This window comes from Phymastichus coffea, unplaced genomic scaffold, assembly GCF_024137745.1.
Source record: "Phymastichus coffea isolate CEN01 unplaced genomic scaffold, Cenicafe_Pcof_1.1 PCOF00161, whole genome shotgun sequence".
Classification (NCBI taxonomy): domain Eukaryota; kingdom Metazoa; phylum Arthropoda; class Insecta; order Hymenoptera; family Eulophidae; genus Phymastichus; species Phymastichus coffea.
The window spans coordinates 260,000-278,504 of NW_026706972.1; the positions used below are offsets into that span (position 1 = coordinate 260,000).

Sequence of the window (18,505 nt, forward strand, 5' to 3'; positions counted from 1 at the left end):
ACTACTTATTCTAATATTCTTCCAGGTAACAAAGTTTTTTTTCCTTATAATGATAATGGTTTATAGTTTAATAAAACACAAGATAAAGTGAAAACTTGAAATTATTATTGATTAGCGATTAATGTTTACTGAACATGAGAAATAATATTGAATAAAATTAATTTCATAACATAATAAATCATTGGATATGATGCTCAGACTATTCAATGATACATCAACAATTATAAAAATTAAGCAAAATAATTGTTCAGTTCTTATTATTATGTGATAGTTTGTAATTTATTTACATAAAAAATAAAAAATTTTAAATGCAAGTGACTAAGAGCGGTCCATAAACCACGGGCTACCGTCATTGGTAAATCGCTTTGTTAAAATGTCGCATCCTGTTTCAGTTACTAATAGTGTTTGTTCAAATTGTGCTGACCATAAACCATCAGCCGTAACTGCAGTCCAGTTATCCGGCCACATCACGTCACGCCATGTACCTTGAGAAATCATGGGCTCGATTGTAAAACAGTGACCAGGTTTCATTACTCCAACTGCTTTGTTTTCTAAAAGAGAATTTAGACCTAAATATTTTCTGCCGCTTCATTAGCGAAAGAAGCATTCCAATCAAAATTAGTGAGTTTACAAAAGTGATGAAAAATTCATCAAAACTCACTGGCATAATGTGGTATGTTAGGAGCTGTGTGAAAAAGACGATGGATTCCATGGCCACAATAGCTTCTCACAACACTCAAACCATTTGCTTGAGCATGTTTTTGGATAATATTTCCTATTTCTCTGTACTTTTCACCTGGACGTACAATATTAATGGCTTTACAAAGGCACTCATAAGTCACCTCAACAAGTTTTTTTATCTCTGGTTTAACATTTCCAACTAAGAATGTTTCATTAAGGTCTCCATGAAATCCATTGTGATATACAGTGACATCAACTAGAAGAAATGTTTTTTTGTTGAAAATATCTCTTTCAAGGATTATATAACTGAATAATAATTTGTTTTTGATTTTTTATAAGTTATCAGAAGTAGTTACCATTACAAATGTCACCATCTTCCAAAGGCCTCTTATCTGGAATCCCATGACAAATAACTTCATTGACTGATGTGCAGCAACTTGCTGGAAATTGGTAGTAATTTAAAGGGGAGGGATAACAATCTCTTTCGATGCATGCTTCATGAACAATTTTATCTATTTCGGCAGTAGTCACACCTACATCACATGCTTTTGCAGCTTCATCTAAAACTTCTCTTCCAAGCTAAAAAGATAATAAATCATTATTTTAAATTGGTTCTTTGGGAGTTGATATAGTTTTGTAGAAATATAAGTATCCACTACCTTGCATGCAACACGCATCCCTTCAATTTCTTCATCATCTAAGACCTTGATTTGTGCAGAACCTCTTACTGCTTGTTCACTCAGTGGTACACCAGTTGGATGAACTGCATAATCTGGTCTTGCAATAGTATTTGGAAGTTTGCGGACAACTTCTCTTAGAGCAGGGCGTAACTTTCCACTAAATTGATAGTAGGGCCAAGGATTATATTCCTCTGAATCAATTTGGTTGGTTCCTTCTACAGACAAAAAAATTTATTAATTATTATGACCAATATATAGGATATATCAATAGCTCAGATATTTAATCATATTCCAATAGCTAAATAATTAAATAATAAATTATTGAACTTCTCCTTAAACTGATTACATTAATCAAATATCTAAAATTGAACTCATGAGATCATGCTATTTTTAGACAGAAATTTCATGTCTGTTTTGTTAATACATAGTCAATAAAGTATGATATATGAAAAGCAATATCTTGAAAACTGCAGTAACTTATATTTGCAAACAACAGTGTCAATAAGCATACATTTAATTTTCAAAATAACGATTACATCACATGGTAATGAAGGCAAAACTGGAAAAGTTGTAATACATCAACTTACTTGCAAGTTGATGTAGAATTTTATGAGCCTTCCAACTGCTTTTGAAACAATCCTGTCATGTTTCAATGAACATATTTATGGTTGATTAATAAAGGATTCTAAGAGTTATGAAGTCAAAGTAGTTAAGGTTATAATACCTGAGTACAGAAATAAGAGCCTTTTATTCCAATTTTAAGACAAGTCGGACATTGTAAGTTTGCTGGAGCGGTGCAGCCGGGAGTTTCGCATGCTGGTGGAGTTTGTGGCATCGTAGTTACGATTATTAATACCTACTGAACACAGTTGTACTTAATCTCGTTAAAAAAGGTTTCAAAAGAGGCTATTTACTCGATAATATAGCATACACAGCGGTGAGCCGAGAGATTTGACCTGCATACAGCTCCGAATTTTTTTTCATCACTGATAGGAAATTACTTTATCGATTGCAAAAAATATATTCTCTGAAAATAACCTAAGCAATAGATGGAAGCAGTCGTCTTGAGCCCGTTTTGGCGCCACGTTCAATTTTCAAATTAATACCGATTATTATTATTTTATTTATATTTTTTTTATAATATTTTTATTTTATAGAGTTTGAGTTATCAGTTACAGCAATCACATCTGATGAATTCTACTCTTTTAACAAAAGATTTATAAAAACTTCTGCAATCCATGAAAAATATCTTTAAATATTCGAACATTACATATTATCACTGTTAAAATACGCTGTTGTCTAATTATATTTTCAGCGTTCAATAACATTGATCAATATTTGTTCAATTTTATCTACTCTATAGATATGTGAACCAGATGAGGTAGGTTTCCTGTCGAATAGTAAAAAAAAATATAAATAATTTTATATTGTAAAATTAAATTGATATTTTCAACTATTTTTCTAATATTCAAACGTAGCTCGCTTGATGGATATAAATGTTTTTCAATTTTGCCTAAATATATCAAATTAGTAAAGATGTGGCATGATGGTTCGAGTCATAACTTGATATGTAACTAGAATAATTCTAGCTCAATGGTTTGAAAAGAGAACTAAAGCGTACTCCCGATTTTGCGATCATTTCTAAATGACGTAATTTAACGCATCAACATAAATCAACAGTCTGACGCTACGACGACTTATACTACTTGTGCCATGCTCTTGCGATTTGAGAGCCTTTCCCTGGCAAAATGGAGAATTGTCTTCACAGAATATTCTTTTCATTAGCCATTGTCATTAAATTAAAAAAATATATCGTCGTAATTCTTCTCTGGAAATCATATACACAAATTAATTTGGTCATATCACATGAAAAGAAGTCAAGGGATTTGTGTAAGTCGGGGTGAATGAATAAACAACCGTATATAAAAACCAAGTAAAATGTATTCTATGGGCAACATCATTGTAATAATAATATGTCATTATGCTGATACACTGAAATATTAACCGTAATAGTCGCAGATGTGTGTATATTAATGTGTACGTCATTTTATTAATCCGTGGTTGCACAAGTTCTTGCCGCTCAGTTTAAATTATTCATCAATCCCCCGTAACATTCTCAGCTCGCGATATCTCATTTAAACCTTGGTTAATTAATTATTCGTGATGGGATACACGCACACACACATACAGCGCTGACTCGCGCAGATCCTCTCTGCCTCTCACTTTCGCACGTAACAATGAAGAGGACTAAACATCTCGCACACTCGCGCTTACTGACCGACAAATCATCATCGCTCCGAACGTAATGATCATAGATAGGCGACAATAATAATGCAAACGTACAGCAGTTACCTTTTTCATTTTTTCTTTTCGCTTTCTCACCCTCGGGGAGGATTCAATCGTTAAAATATATATATAATATATAATAATAATAAAGCTCTATGTTAACCATATATAATAATCAATAATAAAATAATGACAATAGTAATGGTATTTATAATAATCCATATACGCTAGTAGTTTTCTTTATGATATAATGAATAGTGACACTTTGTTTATTTTTTATTTCAACAATCGTCGAGCACCAGCAAAAAACATGAGATACGTCATTTTAGGAGTTCACAAATTAACTCCCTTTTTTAGTGCGTTTTATATCGTGCGTACGTGTTCTGCCTGTATAAATTGTGTCTGTGTGCGTTCTCCATTTTTTTCTTTTGTATATACGCTGAACGAGAAGGCGAGAGTTTACAATGGCACTATATGAGCTTACCTATTCATGTATATTTTTTTTCTATTACTTTCCTGCGACTATATATATATTTTTTTTTCGTGTTACGTATATTTTTCTATGGAGTCACCGTCGATCTGACAAGAAAAGCACGTTCAAGCGGAAAAGAAAGAAACAGAAGAAATGAGAAAAATGGAGACACGGTGTACAAAAATCTTCGTTGAAACGCGAAGATCTTTATACTTATTTGTTATTTTCACTGGATATGTTAAAAAAATCTTCGGAAATGTTCGCTAAGCTTTTTTTTCTCTCTCTTTCTCGCATTGCATGTATCTGATATATGAGTTGACTTAACATACGCCGCTACTAATGTATTGACTTGAAAAATAAACGATCGCCAATTTTAGTGGTCCGCATTTCAATTGTCCAAGCATAAAGAGAAGAAAATTTGTTACGCTTGGGCGGAGAGCCGCAATATCTCGAGTAAACTAATACTACGGTTACACACACGCAATTGCCTTCTTGGATTCACTCGTCCCCGAATGAAAAATATATCGTTATATAGGTACATTTAATGTATGTGTATGTGTCTATGTGGCGTGTGTGTGTGTGTAATTATGGGTGTGGTCATTTTTTTCGTGTATGTACATACCATTTATATATAATATATAACGTTGTTTTACATACAAGAAACTTTTGCGCTATACACGTTGACGTGCCGTTTATCAACAACAATACCGCGTTATCCCATTGTGCGACGAGTTTGCCGACTTTGCTATGAAAATTAAATCGTGCGATAGATGCTTCTTCTATTTTTTTCTTTCAAAATAAATCAACGTATACCCTGATTTTGGCTAATAGACTCCGTAAGCAACAACGTTTCTTTTCTTTCTCTCTCTTTCTCGCTTTCTCGTCTCTTTTTCTCTCGAAAAAGCTTCACAGTTAACTAGGTACATATCGGAAAAAATGCAATTTCTCCACTTTCATTAAGCAAGCAAACGAATCACATTGTTTACATGATTGTGAGTTAGTGTACGCAGAATCGGACACCGGACAATTGCATCTCGAAGAAAAAACTTTGAGTTATACTATTGCAAACGTTTTCTTTATTACATAATATTCTTCTACTCAGCATAATCTCCAGTGATAGTCATCTCGTAATACAAAAGCTTTTGTGTTTTGAGTTTACAGCTTTTTTCGCAAAATTAGACAAATAAAAACAAGCTTCGTTTTTTACACAACTAAAAAATAAAAATAACACAACAACTCGACTATGGCAGCTTTGTCCGGCTCCGCATCAGTTTTTCTTTTCATTTCTAAATCTACAGTTTAACATCGAGTGGTCCATTAATCCTGATCGACATAGTTTACTTATTTGTTTTGTTACAATTAATCACACTGGCTTGGACAGAGAGTGACGCAATGATTGCATTTTATAAAATCAAGATTTTTCAATTTTCTGCGCCAATAAGAAAATACGTTCAAAACATCAGCGTTCTTCTTTTTCTTTTTATGAAAAATAACAACTTTATTCTTTACTCTCGCCCGTCTTTTCTCTGATAAAAAGTGTGTTGGCTAAGAGATTGCACTTTGTGATTACCTTAAAAACTTGAAGTTATACAATATAGGTACATATATATATATATATATATATATATATTTATATTCATATGTGTAACGGTGAATAATCATGTTGCTTTCTCTCTATATTAAACACACTGGCAAAAACGGAAAAAAATGAACTTTCGATCTCACGCGAAAGCACAATGAATTTACTTGATAATAACGAATCATCTGCATTTGATCAAAGTAACAAGTTTCAACGCAGCCTCATTTGGATTTGAGAAATGGAAAAATAAACGCAAAAAGAAAAAAAAAGTCGCAGATGCCTATATATATAATATATGCGCCATAAAGAAACACTCTCTCGTTCTGACAATCATTTACACGATATAGTTTAAATGACAGGAGGGCCACAAACGGTGCCAGGCACTATTTACTTCGAATTACCTGTGTACTCCATCAAGATTATATAATTAAATTGTACTGATGTAATTTGCTTCCATTTTTTACACATATTTTTTCATTTCGAATTTATTCATACGAGAGCAGTTCTCACGAGGATATGTCTTTCGAGATAATGATAAGGATTATTAAGGCATAGAGTTCAAGGCTCCAGAGAAAATATCGGTACGCTTCAACGAGTACCACTGTTCTTTCTTATTTTTTTCTGAATATATATCTTCTTTTATTCTATAATTGTTTACAAAGACTTTACGCGCGCATCTCTTTGTTCTTTCACATTTTAAATACCAATCTTAACCGTTAGTAAATCAATCACCGTTTCGTTGCACGCTATTGATACAATTTTTTTATTCAACGTATAATTATTAACTTTTTCTTTTATATAGAACAATAATGCAACGCTAAATTCGGTTGTTGTCGCACTTTGATACACGCGATATTTTAAATACCACGTGTATAAAATTGGACAAGCAATTTGGTTGGTCTACTCGATAAAAACTGGTATCGCTTACATCTTAAAGATTAATTTCTTAACGTTAGATTAACGTTTGGTTCTTCATTTAAATCATCACACAATCTGCGACCTCGTGAACTTGCGGTCGCGATGAAAAGTATATACGCGGTATATATACAAACTTTGAAAATTTTCATTTTTTTTAGACTTTTCCTCGTTAAGCACAATTATCGCTTGACTTTTTAGAAAAAAATGTTCATCTTTACACGCAATAGCCAATCTATACGAATAATCGTTCCGTAATTGATTTTTCATTTCACAGACATTAAAAAACTGACACATACTTGTGAGATGAGCCCTCGTCAGATGTTTTTCATTTTCAAAAAATTTAGGCATTGAAAAGGTTTCTGTCGTTTATAATCTTCGTATGGTTTGTTAAGTAATCGTTCATTAGCTTTATTTTTTACTTTAATATCAAATGTGCAAAATACTCGTGAAAAATTTTATGCAGTCAGACCTTTCAGTTCACTAACAAATCGATTCATCGACCGATTAATTGCACAAACATTGAAATTTATCCCTCAATCAACAGGTAACCTGAGGAGTTTGACTGCACAATATAGTCATATATATAGGTCTATTACTTTTATTTTTTCATTAATGTCTGAATTTGTGTTTGTCAATACATTCGTTATAACAATGCTATAGAGTATACGCCTATCTACCAAATAGTATTTTTTTAATAATATATATTTGTATATATAATATATTAATGTCGAATCTTGTTCTCATATAATATGAATAATTTGAGTACAGTGGCCGACTTTCACGTATCAATCAGCAGGCATAGACCGTTAATGTAACTCACAAAAATTACAAAAAAATAATATATATCATATATATATTAGCAGAACAGAATCATCATCATGCACGCGTGTGAGATCCTCGTCATTACTTACACGAAGAATATTAAAAACATAAAACTTAAAATCAAAAAAATGAATATCGTTTCTCTTTATCAATCTAGAAAAAAAATCGCGCAAAAAAATGATAGAAAGAAAAGGGGTCAATCGATCAAAGTTATATGTAATAGAAAGGAAAGAAAAAGAGCAAATTAAGAAGGATACGACTTAAATGACTAGATCGAGTACGCACAAATGTTGATGTGTAACCACCGCTCGAATGGCAAAAAGTAGATATAATAGATAAAAGAAGGGAAAGAAAACAAAAAAAAAGGAAGAGAGATGAGCTATATGATATTAACGGGTTATGCCGCCTTGAGAGAGATTACCACCGTACCAAGTACAATAAACACAACAACATTGTGCACGCGCGCGCTTGTGTGTGCTGCGGATGCGGTAAAAATGCGTTTTCCGCGCGCACTTTGTGTTACATAGTTTCTCCTTCAGCATCATTGCACATTCAGCTAGTGTGTCGCCGCATATTAAAAGGGAAACCTCTCGCGTATTCACTCTCTCTATCTCTCTCTCTCTCTCTCTCTCTTTCTCGCTTACTTTGCGACACATGTGTGTATATATACAAACAACACCTCTTATTTATATACATGAAAAAATATATATATATATATATATATATATATATATAGATAATCCTTACCGCGCGTTTATGTGTGTATATATAATATTCGTATATTATATATCATATATAAAGTTTTAACATTATGGCACCACATTTTATCATCATCGTTTGTTTGTTTGTCTTTTTATCTTTCATTATCAAACAATCACTCCTCTATTCCTGCGCTTCCTTGTCACGCGCGAACAAAATATAAATAACGGATTTGTCTGCTGCCGAGGTCGCCGCGTCGCGGAAGGAAATCGAACGGAAAAGAATTTTTTCTTTCTCTCTCAAGTGCAACCCTGCTCTCACGTTTGTCGTCACTACCAATTAGAAATAGCGTTATATTCGTTATCTTTTTCCCTTCTTATTCCTCTTGTCTTTCGTCATATTTTTTATGTTTTTCTTGTTCAGGTGTAACGCGCGGAGGCGAAGCTCATCACCGACGATGACTCGAAATAGTTATCGTAGCAACGGCTTGTGCTGCTCGGCCTTCCGACGTTTGAGCTTGACGACGCTGCTGGCATTGAGCTTGCGCACCTAGACGCAGACGAAAGGAAGATTGGAATGAATTGTCGCCACTCGAGAGGAAAATTATTCACGGAATAGAGTCGACACCAACCATTAAGTCGCCCATCCCTCGGTGATCCTGGAGCGTTTCATGAGCGGTCCATTTTCGTAATCACTGCCGGCACCACCACCTCCACCGGCTGGATTACCGTGGCTCGAGCGCATATCCCCGACCGATTGACTTTGATGCGCACCAGGCGATGGTAAGTTCGTCGGGGTTATACTACCCGAATGCGATGACGATGGTGGATTACTGCCTGGCCTATTCACTGACACAAGGTTCAACGTTTGTGGACCGCCGTGCTGCTGCGGTTGCTGCTGCGGCTGTTGACTCACGTGATGCGGCGGCGGCGGTGCTTGTGGTCCACCGCCCGACGACGATGACGGACCGCTTACGTTTAGGCTCGTGTGACCTATGCGCGCGAATGAAAAACAGTTTACTTTTATCCTGATTGTAGCCGTGGACAAGTAAATACGAAGAAATTACTAACCGGGATGGTGAAGATTGGCGGCGGATGCATTGCTTGGACCACTAACGGAGCCATTTGAACCGCCACCGTGTGGATCTCGCGGTGGACTGATCGGTTCGCTCTTTATCTTGACAGGAATTGGCGACGTCGACGGCGGTGGTGTACTACTCGACACCGCCAAGTGAGGAAGACTGCTGAAATTTTATTTCTGTTTAATTCCGTCCCGATTCTCCCAAATAGCTCTTTTCATTGTCATTCGTGCCTTAATTACGTTGCTTGTGTATATATATTTTATATAAATTCGTTTGAATCGACAATTATCTTTCCAAGTTCAAATAATCAAACTCTTCATTCGTAAATAAACTAATCACTGATCGCTCACGTTCATTAAAGGAAATAAATCGTTATTTTAAAATACTTACTCAGACACTGAATTATTTACAACACCAGTTACAAACGTAATCACACGTTCACACGCGCACATACAAAAATTTGGTTCATTCATAAATGTATAATGTATATTGATGAGCAAACGTACTTTGTGGATTAGTAAGATATCCCCGCATGCAGTGAGATTTATGCATGCAAAATAGCTTTTCGTAATGAATTATAGTCTCCCCAAAAACAGTATTATGTGCTATAAGCATTGTTCCACACACACACAACATTACACTTACACTACACTACACATACATATATACCTTGTGCTAAAGTTAGTTCGAAAGCAGCTGATGCTATGAGGTGGGGAAGGAGTTAAACCGTGTTACAGAAAAAAACTATAACAGTCCAGTGGATGTGCGGCTTTGGAAACATTGGAAAAAATTATCTACTTTCAGTGAACAAGGATACAAAACAACAATACAGGCACATAAATAAGAGAAATGCGCATCTCATGCAAGAAAAGAGCAAACAGGAGAAAATCGTATGAGAAAAAGAAAACACAAGTAGAAGAGAGAAAAAGAAAAACGAAAACTGGACGCATAGTTTCTTTCGTAGTAACATCAATTAATGTGTGTTTTGAATGAGAATTACCTTATACTGGACATGGTGGCTGCTGAATACATTGACAAGTCATCAACGTACCTCTGATGAGTCCATGCAAGACTGCCGAGATCCGTTGAGTAATCAGTCGGCCCAAAGCTGGTGTAACTTGCCGGCACTGTCGGCGTCTGTAACGCTACTACTGGCGTGTTCAGCGATGACTGCGGATGGCCGCCCTTTGTGGTTGTCAAAAATAATTCTTTTTATTATGCAACTCATCGAGATTACTATGAGTTTTATTAGTGTATTATTATGTTACGTAATTAATTCGGATAGATTTGTTAAGCCCTAGTAAAAATGTCATTCGCTTAATATTTAAGAAAATAATGATTTTTCACTAGAGTAACGAGATGTATTTTTTTATTTTGTGCAGGTAGGGTGTAAAAACTTTACTAGAAAAATACGAGATGATATAATACAGTTGGAATTCAAAACAAATATTTTATTAAAAATCAAAATTTTAAAGAGATATCAGTTACAAAATAAAATACAGCAATTTCATAGAGCTTTCGTAAGATACAGATTAAAAAAAAGAAAGAAAAACGAACGTAGCGATTCGCAATCGAAAAGATGAGGGTAAGAAAAACAGCTTCGTATCGCTGCAAAGACAGTCCGCAAAACAAATGAAAAAGGCAAGCACTGTCATCGAAACGTATCGTTCAGGAGTAATAAGTGACAAGGAAAAAAAGCTTTTCTTGTCGTTCGTTGTCTCACAGCTGTAAAATATCACTCACGTCGTAACTGGCGTCTTCGGCAAGCGACTGAGCGAGTGGCGTTGGTATAACGACGCGCAAGTTGCCCCTGTGCGGATGTGGCGGCGGTGGCGGTTGAGGTGAGTGCCTCGAAGCTTGATTCTTGGAAACGGGCACTCCGAGAGCTGGCGACGGTCCAGGCGACGGCGAACCGCCCATCGGCGAACCCGAGGTCGGATAGCCATTGCTCATTTCCAGCATGCTCCCCGGTGGATACACTGTGGCGAGCCGATGGCTTAATATTCGTGTTGGAAAAGTCGATCGCGCGTTCAACGCTGTTTACCTGAATCCGTTTCAGACGACGAAGGTCTGGGAGAAATGCTGGTGTGTGCCATCTGCGGACTAGAGCCGAGCATTTGTTCACCGTAGTTGTTGACAGGCACGCTGACTGGTAGAGTGTAGTTGGATTGTCCCATCGCCTGGAACAAAGTGGAAAAAACCAGTATTTAAAACATCGCAATGCGCACAAGAGCAGAGTTAGTAGAGAGAGAGAGAGAGAGAGAGAGAGAGAGATGTACGAACCCTCGAGCCGTTCTGATTCCTAATGAGCATCTGGAAGTCCTCGTCGATCTTGGCGTACTTGGCCTCGGTGCGTGGCGTCAGATTGTATTCAGGCGCGTCGGGCTCCGGTGACTCGGGCGACATTGCGCCCTTATGCTCCTTCTTGTTGAGCGCCTGCAAGTTGCAGCAGACAGGTTCACGTGACCACACCGCCCGAGGGCACACACTGTTTTCTTTTTCTCGTCGGTTTTTCTTTGTCTTATTTTTCTTTTTTTTTTTCTTTTGCATGCATACTTTTGGTAATACCGCACGGTTGATTTTTATAAAAGAAGACACAAAAATAAATAAGTAAAACAAAAACAGATGTAGGCACAACGATTTGCAAGGAGGTTTGGTATAGAGAACAAGCAGTCACGTCGACGACAGCCAGCGTGCCATTCTTTGTTTCGTCTCGGAAAAGCTCTGCCGAATAACGAAAACAGGGCGGGGGTGGGGGGTAGGAGGAGGCATGGAGGACTCACCTCAATGATGTTTTTATTGGTGAGCGACTCGTGGGGCTCGTTGTACTCGGTGTACTTGAGTAGAACTTTGTCCATGTCGGTGCTCGCGTACTGGTAGAGTTTGTTGCTCGAGCTGAAGATTATCAATGCGATCTCGCAGTCGCACAGGACGGACAGCTCGTACGCCTTCTTCATCACTCCGAATTTGCGCTTGTTGAAGGTGACCTGGGGCACAAACGCAGCAACGTCACAACAGTCGGCTCGTTCGATGCTGCTACGGCGAGTCGCATAGTTACCTGACGATTCCTCTCGTCCGTGATACGCGAGATCTGTATCTTTTTCCGACCCATGTTTCCTTCTGTCCGTGTGCTGCTCTGCCGTGTGTGTTCGTCAAGCTCCTCGCGCTGATTAGGACTGATCTGTCAAACCTCCGGGTGGAATGTTGCCAAACACTGAAAAACAAGAGGGACGCCATCCGTTAACGCGACTGAACTTGCTCTCGACGACTCGAGCGCGCCGCGAGCTCTCGCAGTCGATAGCCCGTTCAATTTATAATCAGCCGCGCTGCGAAACGACGTAGGCGTGCGTCGTCTTGGCCTTCCGGATTTTTCGCAGTGCGTCTCTCCGCTTATTAGCAGAGCCGTGCGCGAACGGCGTTTCTTCCCTTGCTTATTGCATTCGACCGCCGCGGCATATGCCTTTTTCATTTGTAGCTCTTCTCTGCCTACCGCGAGCAAAAGCAAAGCGCATTCGACGCAGTGGTGAAAAGAACTTTGTTAAAAAACAACAAATCTAGCGCGAAGAGGTGGTTAACGAGGCAAGCCGACATGCTTGTGCAATCCAACGAGGAAGAGAGTAGTAAAAATGCGTGGAATTTGGCGAAAAATTGACAAAGAGCGAGTTAAGAGTCGACCGCGTCTCACTTTTAATCGCCCTCGAATATTCAAGTCCGCTCGCACAATAAACAAAGAGACATTAAATTTGCCGTCGCTCGGCACTCGTTTACAACCGCGCTACGTGCCGATGCGCGGTTCACGAGGCAGCAGTTTTCGTGCGTTCGACGGCGAGAGCTGCGCCGAGAATCCGTAGCTAGTCCGCAATCGTAATTTGGCTTTAACGAGCCGGTAACGAGCGGTGAAGGCGCGCTTCCAAGCTGCCAGGGGAGTGTTTGAAATCGAGAAGTAGCGCGAAAATCAGGAGAAACTTGCGCGCAAGAGCGCCTGCGGCGTGCAGTGGCGAGGTCGCTTTAGTCTATTATTAACGGCGAGTCAACTCGCCGGCTCTGTTAATAATTGAAAGGCGCGCACGAAGCCGGCAGGTATACGTGGCCGCGCCGCCTCGACACGCGGACGACGACGGGATGCGCTCTGCGCGATCGGCGGCGAGTCGCAGGTGAAGCGACGGAGGCAAAGCCGGCCGGAGAGAGGAGACGCGCCGCGCCGCGGCGGCCGTAAACCGGGCGTATAGACGCACACTTGCACGGGCGCAGCGGGGAAGAGAAAGCGGGCGTAGGAGTAGGTATAGAGCCCCGAGCGCGCCGGGCAATGTGCGTCGCACGTGTTTGCCGCCTGGTCGTCGCGTATGTAGGCTTCCACATCTTCCCTCGCTCTGCATATTTTACTAACGACCGCGAGCACAAAAAGGGCCTCTCGCGCGCAGTGAACGAGCAATCGGAAGGCGCGGAGACGAAGAGAGCCGGAGAGAGCCGGAGAGAGCCGGAGAGAGACGGAGAAAGAGAGAGAGAGCGCGATCGAATTCGGTTTATTATACAAGAGCAGTAGCAGCAGCGGGGCAGAGTTGTCCGCGGTACGTGGGGAGGGGGTCAGCGACCAGCGCACTGACCTATACGCCTTACACCTTGATCGAATTGCCGATCGGCGAGCGCCGAGAGAAAGAGAGCCGGCCGCCCGCGCGAGGATGCCGTCGCGACGTCGAGGGCACGAGAGCTCGCTCGTGCCTTTGTGTGCGTGGCGGGGAGACACGCGTTACGTGGATCAACGCGAGCTCCGTAGGAGACTTGTCCCCGAAAGCTGGCCTTTCGGAAAAGACAAACGCGGCGCCTCGACGGGCGCACCCTGTTGCATATCTCTCTCTCTCGCTTTGCGCGCCGCGCGCATAGATCAATGTGGCGCTACATACGTGTGCGCGACGGGTCTATAGAGCTTTCGCCAAGTGGACGGGGGTGTGAGCGTGTGTGGACAGGTTCAATGGCCATCGGCAGCGAGCGAAGGGATCGAAAGCTCTCTCGGCTCGGCTAGTCATTTTCCGACGCGCTTCGTTGATTTTTCCAACCTCTCTCTTTCACGCCTTCGCTATATATACCGGGGATTTGGCCTGTATGCGCGCCTTAACGATTTCTGCCGAAAACAAGAGAAATGCTCGAGCAGTGAACTTTATGAGCGCTTGATTTCATGAATTTTCCGAGAAAAGTTGCGCGCGTTTGTTTCTTTCGTCGAGAGGATTTCGGAGAAACGGTAGCCAGAGGATTGATCTTTGTTCGTAACCTAAAGCCTATACGTTCAACTTTCACGCTAAAATAATTGAATGTAAAGCTGTTTAGGAGACAAGGGACAACAAAAATGGAGTTTCTCTCGAAAAATTCCCGTGAGCGCGTGTACGTGTGCGTGCGTGCGTGCGTGTACTTGTTGCTCTCCATTCGACATTGTCGCTCGTTCCAAGGGAGAGCGCAAAAAAACGACGACGGCGACGACGTCGAAAGTAAGCAGAAAGAAAAGGAAAACAGTCTCTCGCAAGCTCCGCCTCGAAACCCGAGTTGTCGACGTCTGCCAATTTGGCTAGCAGCCAAAGTTCGTCGGGAGTACCGGAAGTCAGAGTTGTCCCTCTCTCCTCTACCTTTTCTCCAAGATTCGTTCCAGCCCAAAGAAAAAGAACTCACCCTAACTCAGCGACTGCATCCTCACCGACTCCGTCGCGTTTTTGGCACTACTCTCGCTCTCAAGAGACGACGGAGAAGAACTAATTCACTGTCACAGCGGGCCCCGGAAAAATAATAATCAACAAAAGAAAAGTGCGCGCGAATCTTCAAACACTTGTCACACTTTGGCGGCGGCAACACACAACGACGGCTAATTGGAGCACACGCACAGAAAAGTCCAGCAGCGCAGCAGAGACGAGAGAAACGTGGGCGCAAGGGACATGTACGTGTGTGTATAAAGTAAGAAAAAGAGACAGTTGCGCACACCTCGGCCGGCGCGCCTGAAATAAGTCCAAAGATTTGGAGAGGAAGCTTTGGCCGCCGCTGTTAAAGCCGCGCCGCTGCCGAGCTCTGGCGGCGCCGCGAGAGGTGGGGAGCGGGCCGCGAGCCCATTGGTCGCTCGGCGCGCTGACGTCAGCGCGGACGACAGCCTATCGCTCGGCGTCGCGACGCGGTCGCCGCGGCGGCTCGGTCGCTCGGGCGCACGCACACGGGCTGGGTTCTTTCGATTTTCGCGGGCTTTTCGCCGCGCGCCGCGCCTCGCTCGCTCGGCCGTCCGGGGGCGACCGGGGGCGACCGGGGGCGACCGAGCGACCGGCCGGCCGAGCCCCCGATCGGCCGCGCTTGCGTAATCCGGCGTTCCGACCAATTCGCGAGGAAGGACCCCGGGCGCGGGTCGTTGCCGGCGGCAGAGCGGCGGGATCGTCGCACGCGGAAGGGTCTCTCTCTCTCTCTCTCTCTCTCTCTCTCTCTCTCTCTCTCTCTCTCTCTCTCTCTCTCTCTCTCTCTCTCTCTGACCGCAGCGCTGCTCCATTTACCGGGAACCCCCACCCCCGCTCTCTTCTCGCTTGCTCCCTTTGCTCATTCTCGTTAAGCTTGTCTCTTATTCGTCAATTTTCTTGCCTCCGACGATGTAGCGCGCGCGTGTGTACACAGCCGCGCGTACGTAATCACGTTGACAGAAGCGCGGCTGAGGCTTTTTTGTCGAAGGCCAATCGAGGCTGTAATGTCAGAGAGGCGTGTCGATGAAACGTCGATCCCCGCTCGTTATTCTTCCGCGCTGACACGCTCGCTCGGCAAACACACGACGAGCATTTCGCTCGCAATGCAGGCAGCCCTTGGCTTCTCTCCGCGAACTGTTGCTCGTGCGAAACAGCGACGCGACCAACCCCGTGAACGTTCTCCGAACGACGATGCCCCCGAACGACAAATCTCTCGCAGCTCTGCCGGATACCGTATCTCCTCGGGCCATGTGCGCGCGCTGGCTCTCCCTCCGTCTTCCCTCCGCAGGAGACTGACGCCTCCTGTAGCAACAACACATGGCCGCGCTCCTCGGTCAGCTGGTCGAGTTACCCCCTTGACGCTGCGGCTCCGTTCCGTCGTTTGTTTTCTATTATACCCGCGCGCCCAGCAGCAGCACCGGCAGCAGCGTTCCTCGCTCCTTTGGTCTTCCCGTGAGCCAAATGGCTGACCCCCTTCCATCTTTTTACCACGTGGCCTTGCAAGTAAATATTTGGGCTCCGCTGGAATTTCTTTTTCCTCGAGCCAAGTACGCGTACGTTCAAGGGCGTGTGCGTTCGGCCGTGGTTTCGTTTACGTGAGCACGACGACGACGACGACGACGACGACGACGAGAGTTTCGCGGGGTCGGCGCGTGTGAAATGCCGAAAAATAGAAAAAAAAATCGCGCTGCCAAACAGCTCGCGCGCCGAGGAGACGCACAGAGACAAAGAAGGGTGCAGCGATGAAGGACGAAAACCACGCGACGCGTCGGCGCGAGATAGAGAGAGACACGGAGCGTTCGCTGCTCGGACGAGTACCTGCCCTGACTCGGCATCGATTATCATCGGCGTCACGCGACGGCCTCGCTTTCGGGATCAGCCGTATCGCGGAAACTCGTCGCGGGTAGCGAACGAATCGCCGCCTTGGCCGTCGAAAAGCCCCAGAACGCGTCGAGCGAGACAGACCGACAGGATAACAGGTGAAATGCATTCTGGCTCTCGGCAGGGAGCTCGGATCGAAAACTCGTGTCGCTCGTCTCTCCCTGCCCGCCGCGTCTCCGCGTCTCCGCGTCTCCCCCGATGGATTCCGTCGCCGCGCCGGCGGTCGCGACTCTTCCCGCGAAATCATCGAGCGGAGAAGCTACTCGGAACCTTTTCGTTGCACGTCGGCCGGGCCCACCTCTGCCGAGCTGCCCCGGCTCCCTGCTCGCCGACGATGCACAACGGACGGACGCTCCTCGTTCACCTTTGTTCGGGGAGCGCGCGCCGGCCATCTGCAATTGGTATCTCGCTGCACAGTTCGAACTGACGATTGACTTGACCTGGAAGGCAGGTTCGCGAATAATCTGCGGCGGCTAGAGATGAAATCCGTTCGGCAGGACGGGCGGGGCGAATGGAACTCGCCGTGCGCGCGAGATACGTTTTTATCGCCTCCGCGTAACAACAGCTTCCGTCTCTCCGATACGGAATTGTCGGGCGAAACAGCTCCTCTCGAGATATGTGTGCCAGTAGCGGTAGCATCTTTCGTCGGCACGATTAATCGATATATCTCTTTAAATACCCGAAACCGACCAAGTGGAATGGGGTCTGTTGTATTATGCAGAGGCGCGCTGTTTGTCCTCGATACTCGACTTGAACCTGCTTCGTCCGCCGTTCACGGTCCTTCTATTTTCCCGGCGAATTTCTCGACGCGGTTTTCAAGCGCGAATGGGACTGTTCCGCGGCGAGCGCGGGCCCGGGAGGAGAACGGCCAATTAACTTTCGCGGTGCTGCTGCTCTGGCCAGGGGCTCGGCTTCCGACGGTCTCGCGAAGCCGTCGGGTGAATTAGTAAAATCTGAAAAGCGCAGCGGCGGAGAGGGGGGGTCGGGTCAAATCAGCGCTACAAAGGGCGTCGCATCCAACGGAACAAACGACGGCCCTCCCCGTCGCTCGCGTCGCGTTGTTCCTTTTTTTTGCTCCCGCTCCGCGCGCCCGCGCGCGCGCGCGCACAATCGACGTTCGGGCTTTCATAATTATTGGAAAACATTTCAAGCGCTATTATTTTTTGCCGAGCTCGTGTCGGCGTCGGCCGTGGTGCCGCGTCCGATCTCGTTTTGTCGGGCGAGCCGGCGCGCCACCTCCTATTGTCGAGAGCGCGCGAAACGGTGCGCTCGCCACAAAGCGCTTTTTGTGCATCTCTAATACAAAGCGCGCCTATCGCGACGCCGCGCTCGCTCGGTCCGCTGATCGTCGGCGGCCGGACGAGCGCTCGCGAAGCGCCGCGAAAGAATGTCAATCTTACGAGAAAAGACAGTTATAAATACAGCCAAGTGCACGCGAGGAAGCGCAGTGTAAATATACTTGCAAGCCCGTGCGAGCGTTAAAGACAATATACGTGTGTTCCGTCTCGGTGTGCCTGCGAGTGTCCGCACCGCGCGAGCGCGTTGCAGGCTGGCGTGCGAGCCACTTGCTCGGCGGTGCGCAAGGATAGAGGCGACGAGAGAGCGAGCGAGAGCGAGAGAGGAGGAGGGTTGGAAAAAAGAGGAAAGGAGAGACGACAACACGCGTACGCTTTAACGAGCCTGATCGAATCACGGCCCAGTGCTGAT

General features: G+C 43.8%; 2 protein-coding genes across 10 annotated transcripts in view; both read right to left on the reverse strand.

The window, feature by feature from the left end:
• Positions 1 to 109: 109 nt before the first annotated feature.
• Positions 110 to 2,331, reverse strand: LOC131672896 (methionine aminopeptidase 1). Of its 2 annotated transcripts, none has more exons than XM_058950424.1 (7): positions 2,293 to 2,331; positions 2,086 to 2,217; positions 1,949 to 2,000; positions 1,341 to 1,576; positions 1,038 to 1,260; positions 662 to 937; positions 110 to 551 (listed from the first exon to the last, which is right to left on the reverse strand). In XM_058950424.1, exons 2-7 carry the CDS (start codon positions 2,194 to 2,196, stop codon positions 319 to 321), a joined length of 1,131 nt encoding a protein of 376 aa, XP_058806407.1. In that variant the 5' UTR covers positions 2,197 to 2,217; positions 2,293 to 2,331; the 3' UTR covers positions 110 to 318. The 2 variants fall into 2 exon arrangements, with proteins under 2 accessions (XP_058806407.1, XP_058806406.1); XM_058950423.1 differs by having other exon boundaries at positions 2,276 to 2,315.
• Positions 2,332 to 3,294: 963 nt separating this feature from the next.
• The window catches only part of LOC131672873 (myocyte-specific enhancer factor 2), a 40,543-nt gene continuing 25,332 nt past the window's right edge, over positions 3,295 to 18,505 (reverse strand). For 3 of the 8 annotated variants that reach the window (XM_058950376.1, XM_058950375.1, XM_058950378.1), the window contains 9 exons: positions 12,277 to 12,432; positions 12,002 to 12,205; positions 11,502 to 11,654; positions 11,263 to 11,398; positions 10,962 to 11,197; positions 10,219 to 10,403; positions 9,208 to 9,380; positions 8,769 to 9,129; positions 3,295 to 8,686 (listed from right to left, as the gene is read on the reverse strand). In XM_058950376.1, the coding sequence (XP_058806359.1) occupies positions 8,771 to 9,129; positions 9,208 to 9,380; positions 10,219 to 10,403; positions 10,962 to 11,197; positions 11,263 to 11,398; positions 11,502 to 11,654; positions 12,002 to 12,205; positions 12,277 to 12,330 (1,500 nt within the window). In that variant the 5' untranslated portion in view covers positions 12,331 to 12,432 and the 3' untranslated portion in view covers positions 3,295 to 8,686; positions 8,769 to 8,770. Of the gene's footprint in view, positions 8,687 to 8,768; positions 9,130 to 9,207; positions 9,381 to 10,218; positions 10,404 to 10,961; positions 11,198 to 11,262; positions 11,399 to 11,501; positions 11,655 to 12,001; positions 12,206 to 12,276; positions 12,433 to 14,876; positions 15,207 to 18,505 lie in introns of those variants that run through there. The other 5 variants (XM_058950377.1, XM_058950380.1, XM_058950382.1 and 2 more) reach the window with 5 other exon arrangements.

Coding starts and splice junctions, on each gene's coding strand:
- LOC131672896 (XM_058950423.1), bottom strand. Junction 1,577..1,948: donor AATTCTACATCAACTTGCAA/GTAAGTTGATGT, acceptor TTTTGTCTGTAG/AAGGAACCAACCAAATTGAT. Junction 938..1,037: donor AGATGGTGACATTTGTAATG/GTAACTACTTCT, acceptor CATTTCTTCTAG/TTGATGTCACTGTATATCAC.